General features: G+C 42.5%; 1 protein-coding gene across 4 annotated transcripts in view; it reads right to left on the bottom strand.

Moving 5' to 3' along the window:
• Positions 1-16,071, bottom strand: part of tent4a (terminal nucleotidyltransferase 4A) — a 135,747-nt gene that overhangs the window by 46,546 nt on the left and 73,130 nt on the right. For all 4 annotated transcript variants that reach the window (XM_038797196.1, XM_038797197.1, XM_038797199.1 and 1 more), the window contains exons 2-4: positions 12,128-12,251; positions 10,960-11,006; positions 57-177 (exon numbers count right to left, since the gene is read on the bottom strand). In XM_038797196.1, the coding sequence (XP_038653124.1) occupies positions 57-177; positions 10,960-11,006; positions 12,128-12,251 (292 nt within the window). The remainder of the gene's footprint in view (positions 1-56; positions 178-10,959; positions 11,007-12,127; positions 12,252-16,071) is intronic.

Raw genomic sequence — 16,071 nt, 5'->3', positions numbered from 1 at the left:
TATCATATTAAAGTAAATAGTACTAAAAAGATTAGACATTCTCCCAAGTAACCTACTGTAGCTTTGTCAAGTACTTTAATAGAATGTGGCTCAGCAATATTCCGTCTTCGTAGCGCTTGCTCCAATTGCTGTAAAGGTGGGTTCTTCCATTTCCCAAAAACTACCAAGTCTATATCACTGTGAAGCAAAAGACAGAAAGAAATAATTACCACAATGCTCATAGGCTGCAGGTCGAGAAATTATTTTTTGTCAAGACTGGTCAGCTGTAAACCATAGGCGCAGAAATGGATACAGTTATTTTCCTGATCAATACTGGCTAAAAATAACCTGCAGGTGGTTCTCTAACTCTATTATACAATGTCAGCAAAACCACTGAACTTAAAACTACTGTGCACTAACTAGCTCTTGCCTTCTCTTCTGTTGCTCCTACCCAAGATCAAATGGATGTTTTGCAAAACTAGATCCCAGAATGAAAGTCAGAAAGTGGCAGTTTTAAACGATAACAAAGAAACAGCGTAGGATTTCTTTTGTGAAGCCAAATTCAAATATGTTTTCATTGTATCAATTAAGTACATGCAGGAAGGCAGCACAGTGGCGTAGTATTTAGCACAGCTGCTTCATGGCACCGAGGACTCGGGTTTGCACATTCTCCCCTTAATTGAAAAAAAAAAATTGGGTACTCAAATTCTTTTTAAAATTAAGTACATACAGATGAAAGGCATAGATTGGATAGTTACTTGAGCACATTAGAAGAGAGATTTCTGTTAACTTCCGGTGGCGGCCATGGAGTGAGTGGGCACTCACTGGGCAGCTCAGGCTCGAAGCCGTTGGTTTGAGCTCTTCTTACCCGAAAGTGGGGTAGTTTTGACAGGAAAATGTAGCTGAAGGTGTGGAGGAGAAGTTGGCCTGCCAGAGGGTGTGGAAGGTACAAGTGCCATAAAATAAGTTTTGAGGATGCTGGCGGGGCTGGTGGCTGAGCGGGGTGATGGCCAAGACTCCAGCGTGGTTCAGGGGGAGGTTAGTGTTAAGACACACAGGGACAGAAGGAGGAGAGAGAGGAGTATGGACAGTTGTTGGACAAGATAGTTGAAGTAGACTGGAAGTATTCGAGGGCTTCCACCAAGGAGAATTGGCGGAGAGAAAAAAGTTTACGGGGCAGTTTGACGATGGGGAAGGCAGTGGGGCAGCTACAGAGGGCGAGGGGCAATACTAATATGGGGATAAGGCGAGCGGTATGCTGGCCCACCAGCTACGGAGGCAGATTTTGTCCAGGGAAATAGAGGATGCGGACAGGGAAAGGGGAGGTAGTGTCGGAGCCGAGGAAAATTAATGAGGCATTTAGGGAGTATTACATGATGCTGTACAGGGCCGAGTCAAGTGGTGAGGATAGAGATATTTGCCGTTTTTTGGATGAGCCGAGTTCCCAAGACTGGATGGAGAGATGAGGCAGGTGCTGAAGGAACCATTAGGCTGAGGGAAGTGATGGATTCCATAAGGGGAATGAAGTCGGGGAAGGCCCCGGAGCTGGATGCTAACCGGCAGAGTTCCATAAAGAGTTTGCAACAAAGTTAGCACCGCATTTGCTGCGATGTTTAGTGAGGTGCTGGACAAGGGGGAGCTACCGGACACACTGACCCCAGGCGACTATCACATTAATCCTGAAGAGGGGGACCTGTTGGAGTTCGGGTCATACAGGCCCATTTCACTGCTAAACACAGATGTGAAAGTGTTGGCCAAGTTACTGACAGGGAAGGTGGACAGATGTGTTCTGGCGGTGGTCGCTGAGGACCAAACGAGTTTCGTAACGGGCAGGCAGCTTTCCAGTAACGTCAGGAGGCTATTAAACGCGATTATGACCTTGTTGAAGCAGCAGGTACCAGAGATGGTGGTCTCTATGGATGCGGAAAAGGCGTTTGACCATCTGTTTGAGATCCAGGGAACATTCGGGTTTGGCCTGAGGTTTGTGGCGTGGGCACATCCTTTGTACGTGGCCCTTGTGGTGAGTGTACAGACAAATGAGATGAGTTCACGGGGTTTCAGATTGCACAGGGTAATGAAGCAGGGGTGTCCGCTGATGCCGCTGTTGTTTGCACTGGCAATGAGAACCCTTATCTAAAGATAGAGCACTTGGCAATGGCCCTTAGGAGGTCAGTAGAGTGGCAGGGGACTAGAAGGTGAGCATGGAACACCCTGTGTCGCTGTACGCAGACAATCTGTTGCTGTTCGGACCCGCTGAGAGTTTGGGGGGGGGGGGGGGGGGGATTATGGACATATTGGAGGGGTTCGGGGCCTTCACAGGTTACAAGTTAAATGTCTGAAAGTGTGAGGCGTTTCTGGTGAATGTGGCGGGTTGGGTAACCAATCTGGGGGCATTGCCATTTAGGGTAGCCAGGGACATGTTCAGTATCTGGGAGTCCAGATGACAGGGGAGTGGTCGACCGTGCACAAGTAGAACCTGACAACTTTGGTGGAGGTGGTTAGGGGGGGATTTTAGGAGATGGGATAAGTTACACCTGACCTTAATGGGGAAGGTCCAGGTGGTTAAAATGAACGTACTGCTGAGGTTCCAGTTTGTATTCCAGACCTCTTGATCTTCATCCCGATGGCCTTTTTCCTGGAAAGTGGGCGCAACGATTTCAGAGTTTATATAGGCGGGGAAGGTAAAGAGGGTCCTGTTACAGAGACAGAAAGGGGGCTGGCGCTACCAAACCTGCTGCATTACTACTGGGCTTGATCCGGATAATCATACTTTGGCACATTTAAGTATGCGCGACCTACTTGAGGCAGAATTCACCCAGTGGCTGGAAGTCACCAGGCGCATTGGCGAGGCCTCAACCGGGTGTCAATTAGTACTGTTCTCTACAAACGGAGACCAATCGTGATGGCCACTCGGGGGTCAGAGGCCATTGGAGCCCCCTGGGTGATCGGGAACAGTGTGATACCCCTGGCATCTGGCAGTGCCAATTAGACACCGTCAGTGCCAGGTTGGCATTGCCACGGGTCAAGGCCTGAGCGGGGCCATGCCCATGAAAGGGGAAGTGAGGGGATATGAAGGGGCCTCAGCAGCCTGGCCCCATAGAGGCCTCCCTCATTTGGATTGGGGGGGGGGGGGGGGGGGGGGGGGAATAATGCCCTTGTCTGCTGGTGTGTGGAACCCTCAAGCTCACTCGAAGATTGGGGCACCCATTCAAAATGGCGCACCGATCTCCGAGGAGCCAGTCTCGCTGGCAACTTCGGCTCCAGAGTGCTGAAATAAATTCGAAGTGTGGGCTGGGCCAGTGCGAAACTCCCCAAAGGCCCCAAAAATGACTAAGTGTGGGTGAATGCCAGTCTGGATCTCACCCAAAAATCCGGCAGGAAACACTGGCCCAAAATTACACTTTAGAAATGATTTGGTTGAATCGGGACTATTATATAGGTTTCTTTCAAGATTATCAATGTTCACAGCAAGTGGTGTATGATGACAGCTCTGCTTCTCAATTTGGCAGGCGATTTGTAGGGAAAATCTTATCCCTTAATTTATCAGTCTTTTGGATGAGTTGCTAAACCGAAGCCCCAACTGCCTGCTCAGGCAGTCATCCCCATTAACTATTTCAAAGAGGGGAGTTTTCCTCAGTATCCTGGACAATATTTGTCTGGTATTCAACATAATAAAAAGCACATTAATTGGTCATTACATTGCTGTTTGTGGGTGTTTGTGGAGTGCAAATTGGCTACCAAATTTCCTATTTTACAACAGCGACTACATGCCAACAAATGCTTAATTGGCTGTAAAGTGCTTTGAGGTGTCTGGTAGTCATGAAAAGTCATGAAAAAAGTGCTATATAATGTAAATCTTTCTTTAACAAAAGGATTAAATAATTCATTCAGGGGTCTGCTCTGGACAAAAAGCAACTCATACCAGAAAATACCCATAAGATCCACATTTGGAAGATAACCTGGATAATCCCCTGACAGATCATCGACCTTAACCAAATTATGGCATCCATCATCCCATTCTTGCTATAGGGTATAACACCTCCCGCCTAAATCAATGCATGGTGTACACACCTGCCTAAATCAATGCATGGTACAGTAAGAAGTCTTACAACACCAGGTTATAAAGTCCAACAGGTTTGTTTTAAATCACTAGAGCTTTCGGAGCGCAGCTCTTTAGCACCAAGCTCGTGATTCAAAACAAACCTGTTGGATTTTAACCTGGTGTTGTAAGACTTTACTGTGCCCACCCCAGTTCAACGTCGGCATCTTCATATCAATGCACGGTGTGCACACCCATCTAAATCAACGAATAGCTTACACACCGGTTCACTCAAGATCAGGGATCAATTTGCTTTTTGTCTAGAGCAGAGCCCCAAATGGATTATTTAATCCTTTTAATAAAGAAAGCTTTTATACAGCTCTCTTCAGGGATCACATTTCCTCTCCTCCAGTTTATGTAGTTGACCACTGCTAGCCTGCACCCTGTCAACTATTTCCTACTTCTGGTTCTCAAAAGTGGTTGAGAGTCAAAACAGTTTGAGTTTTTGACACTAGATTTAGACTCTCCCTCCCACTGGGATGCCAGCTTGGAGATGGAAGTTAAGGTTATGCACTGCCCCTCCACCTATCCCACCCAAGTAAATGTATAACCTACATATGCTTTCATAGGACAGACACTATTGACCCTGCTTTTGATGGTTATTGAGGATAGTGAGAAAGTGCCACGGATCGTTGAAAGGACCTTCAACTACAAGAATAGTATTAATTCACCATGCATTGAGCACAATATGGATGGCTTCCATTAATAATTCCAATTCATGTCTATAATGCCATATTTGAAACTCTCACGCTTAATCAAACACGCAGACTCATAGCTTTGCATAGTTTGCTGGTTTCAATCCTGTGTGGAAATGAATATTATCAGTTGTAGCAGAGTGTTCACTGCTCCTTTGAACCACCTGCTTCCTTCCAGGAATGTTTCTCCCCAACTGAAACCTTGTGGAAACAGGAGGACCTCCACCTTTAGAGTAACTTGAACATTTACAAACATCGCCCAACTTTACGGAGTAGGTACGGTGAACTCCCTAATATAGCCTTGCGTGGGATCATCATTGCAATTGTCCTGTGCTACACACAGCTCACTGGACAACCTAAAATTCTCGGTCAGTAAATCAACAGACCATTATCTCTTGGGTACGAGTCTCAAACTGACTGGTCACAGGAATTGCTGGTCACTTGTATGCATTACATCCAGCAAAATAAAAAAGAAAGAAGCTATTTGTGCTAGGTACTTGCAAAACCATAACAGGAAACCCCTGATACCTACATAAGGCCCAGGACTTAGTATTGCGGTTGAGGTAACTACCTTGAAGTTTCCTTGCACTGAGTTTTAACACAGCTGAGGTATCAATATAAACAATATACGTAGAAAGAGTGATGTGCTCTTGCAGTCAGAATTTAGGGAGCTAGATCAGGAATCAGCAAAGACGACCTCAAAAGTGTAGTCTCCAGATTATTCCTCATACCACACGCAAGTATAGAACTAGCAAGTAAAAGAACCAAGTGCATGGATGGAAAAATGGTGCAGGAGGGAAGGCTTTAGATTTCTGGTTCAGAGATCAGTTCTGGGGAATATGGGACCTCTACAGGGCAGATGCACTGCACCCAAACAAAGCCAGGAACAATCTCTTTGCGGAGTGATTTGCGAGTGCTATTGGGGAGGGTTTAAACTAATTTGGCGTGTGAATCAGGAGGTAATACTTGGGTGGAATACCAAGGTGTGCAGGATATTGGGAGAGATGCCAAGCACTCGAGTAGGAAATAGTTAAGTGGTCTCGGAGCATGTGGTAACTAAGATTGGTGAACGGCAGATAGCCACACAGAAATATAACATTGAGGCAAAAACATGCACCTGCCTCAAAGAAGGGCAGGACTAGGTATTAAATACACTTGGATACAGGGTATTCAGAAAAGATAGGAAAGAAGAATGGCAACATTAAGGAGAACATTACAGCTCAGGAGGGATGCCCCAGAGGACCCAAGAGCAGAATCTATTGGACTAGAACGAAGGAACAAAAAAAAAAGTGCAATTACGTTGCTCAGTGGCAACCAACTATCAGGTAAGATATACTGTAGACTCTACATGGTAGAGGACCAGATTTGTAGGGAAATTATGGAGAAGTGCAAGAATTACAGAATAGTTGTGGAGGAGCTCTACAGTGACAACCCTGCTCCTCCCAATATATATTAACACCTTGGTGAACAGGGCACAATTCAAAAATTTGCAGGTGTCACACAACTTGTGAAGCGTGAAGACAAAACTTCAAAAGGGAATAGATATTTAGGTAGCCACAATCGGGATAGATGGTGGATCAGGCTCGAAGGGCCAAAACGCCTCCTCTTGCTCCTATGTTCTATGCATCTATAGAATGGGCAGGCAAGTGGCAGGTGAAATTTAAGGCAGAGAAATATGAAGTGATTCATTTTGGTCAAAAGGAGGAGGAGACACAATGTAAAAGGGTACAATTTTAAAGGGCAGCAAGAACAGAGGGACCTGGGTGTGTAGATGCACAAATCATTAAACGTGGCTAGACATACTGAAAGCATCATTAAAAAAGCATACAGCAGCTTTGGCTTTAAAACAGGGGCATGCTGAACAAAAGCAAGGGAGTTAAGTTAAATCTGCATATAAAGCACTGGTTCAGTCTCAACCAGAGTATCCTGTCTGCACTCTCTCGGCAACACATATTAGGAGGTATGTGAAGGCATTAGAGCGTGTGCAAAGATCCATGAGAATGTTTGCAGGAATGAGAAATTTCAGTTACGTTGATAGTTTGGAGAAGGTGAGACTGATCGTCTTGGAGAGGAAGTTTGCCAGAGGTATTCAAAATATTAAGGGGTCGGGAGAGAGTTGATAGGGAAAAACCATTCCCGTTAGAAGGATTAAGAACTAGGGAACACTGAATTAAGGTGATTGGTCAAAACAAAGTGAGAGTGGTTAGGATCTGAAATGCACTGCCTGAATCTGTGGTGGAGGTAGTTTTATTGGGTTTGGTACGTTTCGGCGTAGCCCATTCGGCGTGGCCGATTCGGCGTCAGGGAAATAATTGGCTGATTCGGCGTGGCCATTTAGGCGTCACTTTTAAAAATATTTTTAAAACCTAGTTAAAAAACCTTCATTAAAACGCCGAATTGGCCACGCCGAAACGTCCCATTCCCCTCTCAGGTGCAAAGGTGAAATGGTTCCAAGGTTTTGAATAAACCTTGGGGGTGGGGGGGGTGCTGTTCCCCTGAACCAGGCCGCCTGTCCGCTTCACCTCGCCGGCTGCTGTCCCCCTGAACCGGGCCGCCTGTCCGCTTCACCTCGCCGGCTGCTGTCCCCCTGAACTGGGCCGCCTGTCCGCTTCACCTCGCCGGCTGCTGTCCCCCTGAACTGGGCCACCTGTCCGCTTCACCTCGCCGGCTGCTGTCCCCCTGAATTGGGCCGCCTGTCCGCTTATTTTCAGAATGTCTCAAAAGCAGCACGATTAATGTTGAATTGTTTTTCAATTGGTAATTTTAAAACTTCATTTAGAAATCACTATTGATTTTTCCAGTAATAATGGAGCTAGCTGATATCTGCCTTGAAAGAAACTTAAATGAAGATCTGAGAATTAATAATCAGTTTTAAAATTGGAAGGCAATAAAACAAAGCTGTTCATATTGGTTATTGAAATTACAAAATCCATTTCTAACCTTAAGAAATTTGACTATTCTGGGTTAAACATAAAGTACTTCCTCACTGTTGGGAAAGAGTTAATGTTCCCTAGTTTAAGTTAGAATTGGGGTTTTATTATTTAATAAACTGCAAGGATAGGGATACAGGAGGCACTGTTATGTTGTGCAGGAATGATTACTGAACACAATAAACTGGAGTCAAAAAAGGTCAAAATTTGCTTTGTAGTTCTTATTATAGAATTATCATCAGAGCTTAACACTCAGCTTCTTTATGATCGTTCAAGGTAAATACAAAATTCACTGACCAATAGTAAGGACCTGCGGGCATGCTATTCACTAAGAGCAAGAGCAAGACCGATATTAAATGTCTGCTCATTGCACTAACCTGTCTTTCTGAAGCCTGTCCCGCCGCCGAAAAATTCCTCCGCCGAAAAATTCCTCCGCCGAATGGGCCACGCCGAATGGGCCACGCCGAAACGTCCCATCCCCAGTTTTATTCAAAGCATTCAAAATGGAATTGGATTATTATTTGAGCAATGAGCAGTGTTACAGGATGCCAGAGGATAATGGTTCCTCAGAGAAGTACAGATAGATCCAGGTTTGGAATAATGAGCGTGGCTCAGCTGCATGGGCAGAGAAGAAGCGTAGAAGAGGAATAGTGGTAGGGGATTCCATAATTGGAGAAACAGACAGACATTTCTGAGGCCATAGAAGCAACTTCAGAATGATATATGTTCCCACCCTGGTACCAGGGTCAAGACTACTGCAGGATATTCTTAAGGAAGAAGGTGAATAACCAGAGGTCATGGTTCACATTGGTACCAATGACATAGGTAGGTAGAAGAGGGAGGAGGCCCTGAAAGCAGATTTTAGGGAGCTAGATAATACATTAAAAGCAGGATCTCAGGGGTAGTAATTTACAGATTACCAGTTCAACACGCTAGCGAGTATACAAATAGGAGAATCGGGCTAATGAATGGGTGGCTGCAGAAATGGTGTAGCAAGGAGGATTTCAGATTCTTGGGGCACTGGGACCGGTTCTGAGGGAGGTGGGACCCGTACAAGCCAGGCCTCAATGAAGCCAGGATTAATATCCTTGTAGGGAGGCTTGCTAGTGCTGCTGGGGAGGTTTTAAACTAGTTTGGCAGGGGCTGGGAACCTGGATGTAGACTCAGAGAAATCAGAAATGCCAAAGGAAAACAGAAAAATCACAGCGAGAGTCTGGAAGACTGAAGAAACAGGATAGAAAACAAAAGTTTGACAGTGCTCAGGGATATATGATTAAATGCAGCAGGTAAAGCAGACGAGCCAAGGGTACATATGGTAACATGGCAGTATGATATCACAGGTATTACAGAAATATAGCTTAAAGAGGAACATGAATGACAGCTCAACATTCCTGGTTACATGATTTTCAGATGAGAGAGCGAGAGAGGGGAATAAAAAGGGCAGGTGGCAGTTTTGATTAGAGAGGCATTACAGCTCTGAGGAGGGATGATATGTTAGAAGGATCATCAATTGAGGCCATATGGATTGAGTTTAGGAACAAAATAAAAAAGGGGTAATCACACCACTGGAAGTCTAAAAAGAGAATAGAATTCTTAAGGGTGCAGTCAAGAGGACCTTTTTTGACAATATGTAGCAAGTCAACTAGAGAGGGCATAATTCTGGACTTAGTTTTAGGAAACGAAGCTCACCAGGTGGAAGGAATGACATCTCCAGAGACTTGGATTTGATTCTGGCCTTGGAGAGAACATGCAAACTCCACACAGTCACCCATGACTGCGTGAGTCTCTTCCGGGTGCTCCCACAGTCTAAAGATGTGAAAGTTAGGTACGGTTACAGGGATAGGGAGAGGGAGTGGGTCTAGGTAGGGTGCTCTTTCAGAGGGTCAGTGCAGACTCGATGGGCTGAATGGCCTCCTTCTGCATTGTTGGGATTCTACGGTTCTGTGATCATAATTCAACAGAATTATGGAAAGGACAAAGATAAGACATGAGTTAAAAGTTCTAAATTGGGGCAAGGCCAATCTCAGTAAGCTGAGGAGCGATTTTGCAAAAGTGGACGTGAAGTCCACTTGAAGGCAAATCAGTGTTAGAGCAGTAGAAGGCATTCAAAGAGGTGGTTCAATGGTGCAGAGTAAATATGGTCCCACGAAGATAAAGGTGGTGAAACAAATACAGCTCTCTGTATGTCAAGGAGCTTACAGGGTAGGAAAATGCACGAAAGGATAGTGTATGCCAGACACTGAGAACTCAATACTACAGAAAGTAGAGATGAGCACAGAAAGAGGAGGGGTGAAATCTAAAAAGAAATTAAGGAAGCAAAGAGAAGGCATGAAAAAATATTGGCAAGCAAAATCAAGGTGAAGCCAAAGATTTTTTATCAATACATTAAGAGGATAACGGGTAACCTGTGTGAGGCAGCAGAGGATGTAGGTATGGTTCTTATTTATGGTTTTATTATTTATTTATTCCATGATTCTAAGATTCAATTAAAATGGCGGCATTGTAACAATTAGCTTTTGACACTGCCATTGCTGTGAGCAAACATGATATCCCACCCTAAAGTTTAACCACTTATGTGATCCATCTGTCAACAGCTTTGCAACAAAGGGATGATCTACTGCCAGGTTGCTATCAATATCCACAGATTGCCCAGGCATAACTCCTCATTCATTTACTCAGATTGTAAACATAGCAAGGTTAATGGGGGGGTTGTTGGGTTACAGGTATAGGGTGGATACGTGGGTTTGAGTAGGGTGATCATGGCTCGGCACAACATTGAGGGCCGAAGGGCCTGTTCTGTGCTGTACTGTTCTATGTTCTATAACTGAAACCTGATGTGCCTATGACTTCAGGTTTCACCAATGCTGAGCAAAGAAGTTAGGGTTTTACACTATTTATTTCCCTCTTCCCTTCCAAACAAAAATATTACAAAATATAACCAAATCATCTGGTAATTTTCTCAGTGCTATCTGTGTAACATTGCTGTGGACGAACTGATGCAATGTTTCCGGTATTGCAACAATGACTATACTTCAAAAGTAGAAGAACTTCATCAGTTGTAAAGCACTGTGGAACATTGAGATTGTGAAGCTGTGAAAGGTTAAAGTTCTTTCTTCGGTGTTGGTATTAAATTTACTTCTCGAAACACAGCTAAAAAAGATACGCTGAAATAAATTCTAACTATAGTACAGTTAACTCATTGGCATTTGTTTGAGATGACCAACATGCTAATGCCTGCAGATAAAATTTCACCTACCTAGTTGGGAGGTACAGTCCTGTACTGAAACTCCCAAAAATTTGAACCTGTGTACAAAACAGAGGTATTATTCAGTACAATTTATTATGAAGCCAATACAACTACAAGTAATTTCACTGTGCATCATTTCCTGGACATGCAATGCTTAATGATTTTGAACTCAACAGAAAAGAAATTTATTCAGTTGAGGAAAACTGTACATTTTTCCAAAAGAATGTTATGGCTAACAATAATACAAATGTGTTGCAACTTGGACATTTTAATCCAATGTTATATTGATTAGAAATAAATGCATTATGTTCAAGCTTTTTGGTGCACTATAGTTCATTGAATAAATGCATCTTGCAAAGTGGCACAAGGTCCTGATCAATGCACAATTAATCTATTCAATTGAAGGTATGTATCATAATTGACTTTAGAAGGCTTGGTCAAGTGAGGGGAATTTTTTGAAAATGCACACAGCTGCTCTAAGGGTTTCCATCCTCCTGACACGTGTTGATTTAAATTGAAAACAGGTTTGGGTCTCATTGTCCAAAAGAACTTTAGCAAGCTACAAGTTGTTAGCATCCATGGAACCAGGGGTGTGTTATGAATATCTACATTCAGAAAAGGTGAAGGAACTGTTCAATTTATCTGCATTAGGAAAAACTGGCAATTGAAGTGCATAAAATTGCAGAAAGTTTCACAAATCTAGAAGGATTTAATAACCAAAAATGTCACATTTCTCATTCTTATTTTTAAAGAGAGAATTCTTGGAGTTTTATCTGGCTGCCTCAAAACACATTTTCTTATGATTTTACAGTACTGACAGATACTTGGTTTTAAGATTCAGTATTCTTATTAGAAAGCCTTTCTACCAATGATCACAGAACAATATCTCAGCAGAGTCTCAGCATTTTATCATGTTTCATTCAGTGTAGTCAGACGGTTTTACTTTTAGTTTATAACAAATGCAAAATATTTTGAGAGTGTAAAAATACATAAAAAAGTATACAGAAAATGCTTTGTAGAGAAGGATAGTATTAAAAATCCAGATAACTATTTGTTGTTAAGTAAAACGTTAGTTTTAAAGAACGTTACAAATTTAGGGTCTCCGTTGTCTGTGCAAATAGGAATTGGGGGGGGAAATAAATTCAGGAGAAAATTAGTTTCATATTGTAATACTCACATCAGCTGTTGGCCACAGATCTTTGATAACAGATTCTATTCGTTTCACTACTTCTTTACGCATGGTTTCCTCTTCAGGACGCGGTGACACAAAATTGTAAAATTCCATGATTTCTTCATGGAGACTAAGAAAATGAAAGGAGAAATTTAGATTAGAGCTGTGCAACCAAACTGAAATTTCAAAGTGTTTATTTTCATGAGCCTCTCCTTCAACCTTACGTATCAGCTTGTTGTACACTTTTAATTCTAAGTAATAATTTCAATATTATTCAAACTATAAGGAATACATATATTTCACATTAGCCAAAACCACATGTTGCAGACAATTGCAGGACAAGTTGGAAGAAAACGATTTTGTATACTATTTAAAATCATACTTCGACACATAATCCCCACCTCCAACATGTAATTTCAATGCAACATTGTCAAAGTCAAGTTGTACATAATTTTTAAATTCGGGCTCTCAGCTTTGCTCATGTTAATTTGCCACATTGATTTACATCCCATCAGTAGCGCTGCAGCACCTTATTTACATGATTTACACCCCATCAGTAGTGCTGCAGCACCTTATTTACATCATCCCAATCCCCAGTCTGTACTGCAGAGAAACTCATAACTTATTGATGGATTTTACAAACAAAATATACAAGCACCCTTTCTTTTTCATATCTGAACAGCCTTCATAGCTCTTACCATTTTATCCACCCAGCTCTGTCAATACTACCCTAACTCTATTCTACTTATTTAGTGTCTTACAGATGCATAGGAACAAGGACCAAATACCTGCCTGCGGATTTTTTAAAAAACGTTCCTTTGATTTGCTCCCTCCCAACACTGATTTACATCAATGTTCCTCGGCCTCTCCTTCTGAGCAAACACCTAATTCATAACACAAAGGGGTGCCACACTAGGTTTGCCCCTGCAGCTGCAGCACAGACAGCCACATTTGGGCCAAAGTAATGGACTAGTTAAACAGATTCTGATTGTGCCTGGTGTTGGTGCAGTGCAAATGTTTTCATTGTTGTTACAATCTCAGTCGAGACAAGTAACATTTTTTTTTTAAAGTACCGTATATACTCGCGTATCATGCGATCTCGCGTATCATGCGACCCCTAAATTTTCGTCCCCAAAACATGATTTTATGCTATATCTCATGTATCATGCGAGTCACTTTTTTGGAAATTAATGCCCAAACTAAAACTTCCAAATGGTATCATTGTCTGTGGATTCTGCAGAGTGGATTCTGTTGTGAAAGCTGTTCGCGAATCGAACAGCTTTCCAGCTGGCTTTACTAGCGTCGTTCTGCCACTTGACGTTTCCATTCATAAAAACGGCAAGTAAAACACCCGCGAATTCTGTATCGGAAAAAGACGGCCATGTATTGAATAAACTACCCATATGATCAGGAATGCTACTCTTCAGATTTTGACCACAGCATTCTGATGGGAAGATGTTCAGCCACTTGACGTTTCCATTCATGTTTTTATGAATGGAAACGTCAAGTGGCTGAACATCTTCCCATCAGAAAAAACAGCAAGTAAAACACCCTCGAATTTTGTATCTCCCGTATCATGCAACCCCCCAAATTTAGGTTACAATTTAGGTCTTCAAAAGTCGCATGATACGCGAGTATATACGGTAGACAAAATTCCAGTTAATTACTAAAAGAATAAAGCCACAAGATTCCACGGCTTGAATATTTACTACACAAGTGTCAACAAAGGAAGACAGTGGCGTAGTGGTATTGGTCCTGGACTAGCAATACAGAGACCAACGGTAATGCTTTGGGGACCTGGTTCATACCCCATCATGATGTAAAATTTAAATTCAATAAAACAAATGGAATTAAAAGTGTAATGATGAACATGAAATGATTGTTGTAGAGACCCATCTGGTTCACGAATGTTCTTTGGGGAAGGAAATCTGTCATCCTTACCTCATTTGGCCTACATGTGACTCAGAACCAGCAATGTGGTTGACTTTTAAATGCCCTCAGGGGATGGGCAATAAATGTTGGCCCAGCCATAAACAACCACACCCCACAAACGAACAAAAAAGCACCAAACATTCAACGGCATCTATTCGATACTTCAGAATTGACAAATTGCAATTGATTATTAACTATAAAATGCACATTAAATCACAGATATAACCAAGACAGATCTGACAAATTGGTTCAATAGTCCACTCAGATTTTGGTGACCACATGCAGTCATGAAGTTCTTCAAACTCTGTCTTCCTCTTGAGGAACATCAGCTTTGATCATGCTAGGTGATAGTCTGATTTCCAGTCAAAAGCAGCACATAACCAGAGTTCCATGCACCCTTTCTGTACCACAAAGAGCAGACTTCTGCAGAACCTGCACAACTCTCTCTGGATGGCGTTGATCCACCAATGTTATCTTCAAGCAACATAAACAGCTGCATTTAACCTCAGCTTCTGGATTGACTCTGCCTGTTCTGCATCACTGAATCAAACTGGTTTCAAACCTTGCTTATTTTTGTTTCCTTTGAAACTGGGAGGGTCAGTTTCCTTTCCATGTTTACTAGTTCTGTTTCACTTTCTCCTCCCTTTTCAATTCAGGTTCAGTTTTCATTAGAGTTTACCTCAAAAACTACGAATGTATATTAAAAATACACGTATTAACTCACATTGTTAAAATGATGAGTGCAGCAGCTGGCAAATAATTATGAAATCAGGCTAAACCCAATATCAGCCCACAGAATCACTATCCAGAAACTTAATTCCGCTCCCGTTGCATTGCAGCTTTTGTATTAATGTTTATGGATAAAGTCTGCCATCTACTCAGAATTTGGTAGTCATTCACTCTATTCTCTCTCTCCACAATTCCCTACTAATCTCTTAGCCTTCCCCCCTCCCTATTTGTCAGCACAACTGATCCCCTTTTGTAAAAAAAATCCACCACGACTCCAATTGGACTCACTGTACTGCAGTCAAAAGATGCAATAGTGCAGTCACTTCTTTCAGATTCCAACTCGGCTGCCTTGGATTCTTTCTCTGCCCCAACCTCTTACTGCTCACTTAACAGTCTCTGCTGCCCAGTCTCACCTTGCTCTCCACACACATTGGGTCAACTATTAATCATCAAGCGTGGAAATTGTTTATAGTTGTCTATAGACAGCAAAACAATCAAAAATGTCAGTGGATTATTTAATTGTGGATATAGATTCTTTGAGAAAAAAGTTTATTTTCCACACTAAATTACCATTTTTCCAGGGAAACCATACTGGAAAAATCCTGTATGATGATATTTCATTCGACTTGAATTATAGAGCACCAAGCGAACACAAGTGAGTAAGAGAGGTAATCAGACACTTCCCAGACCTTGGGCACTTCTCAAAATCACCCATCATTGGCCCTTTATCCAGCCCCCCACCACCCCAGCCTCTTTTTTCTAGTTTTCTAGCTTTGACAAAGACTCATCCAGACTTGAAACGTCAGCTCCATTCTCTCTGTAGATGCTGTCAAAGTAGCAGAGATTGTCCAGAATTTTCTGTTTTTGTCTCAAAATGTAATACTTGTTACTTGGTGTGTGGAGGTCGTGACTCAAGATATGCTTTCTGAAATGTTCAATGCATGCATCCTTTCCTTGAAAAATAATCACTACTTGAGAATCAGAATATTTAACTTCTTCAAATAAACTTTCACCAATATTAAGGAATTTGACAACCATCCAAGTCCAGAGAACAACATGTATTGTTCTTTTTCGGAATGGCACGGTACCGGTGACAAGTGCTGTCCCGCAGGGTTCAGTGTTGGGGCCACAGATGTTCTCTTTATATATTAACGATCTAGATGACGGGACTGGGGGCATTCTGGCCAAGTTTGCCGATGATACAAAGATAGGTGGAGGGGCAGGTAGTATTGAGGAGGTGGGGAGGCTGCAGAAAGATTTAGACAGTTTAGGAGAATGGTCCAAGAAGT

This window comes from Scyliorhinus canicula, chromosome 5 (genome assembly GCF_902713615.1).
Source record: "Scyliorhinus canicula chromosome 5, sScyCan1.1, whole genome shotgun sequence".
Taxonomy (NCBI): Eukaryota; Metazoa; Chordata; class Chondrichthyes; order Carcharhiniformes; family Scyliorhinidae; genus Scyliorhinus; species Scyliorhinus canicula.
The sequence above is the reverse complement of the archived record's forward strand: the minus strand, read 5'-3'. Positions and strand labels throughout refer to the sequence as shown.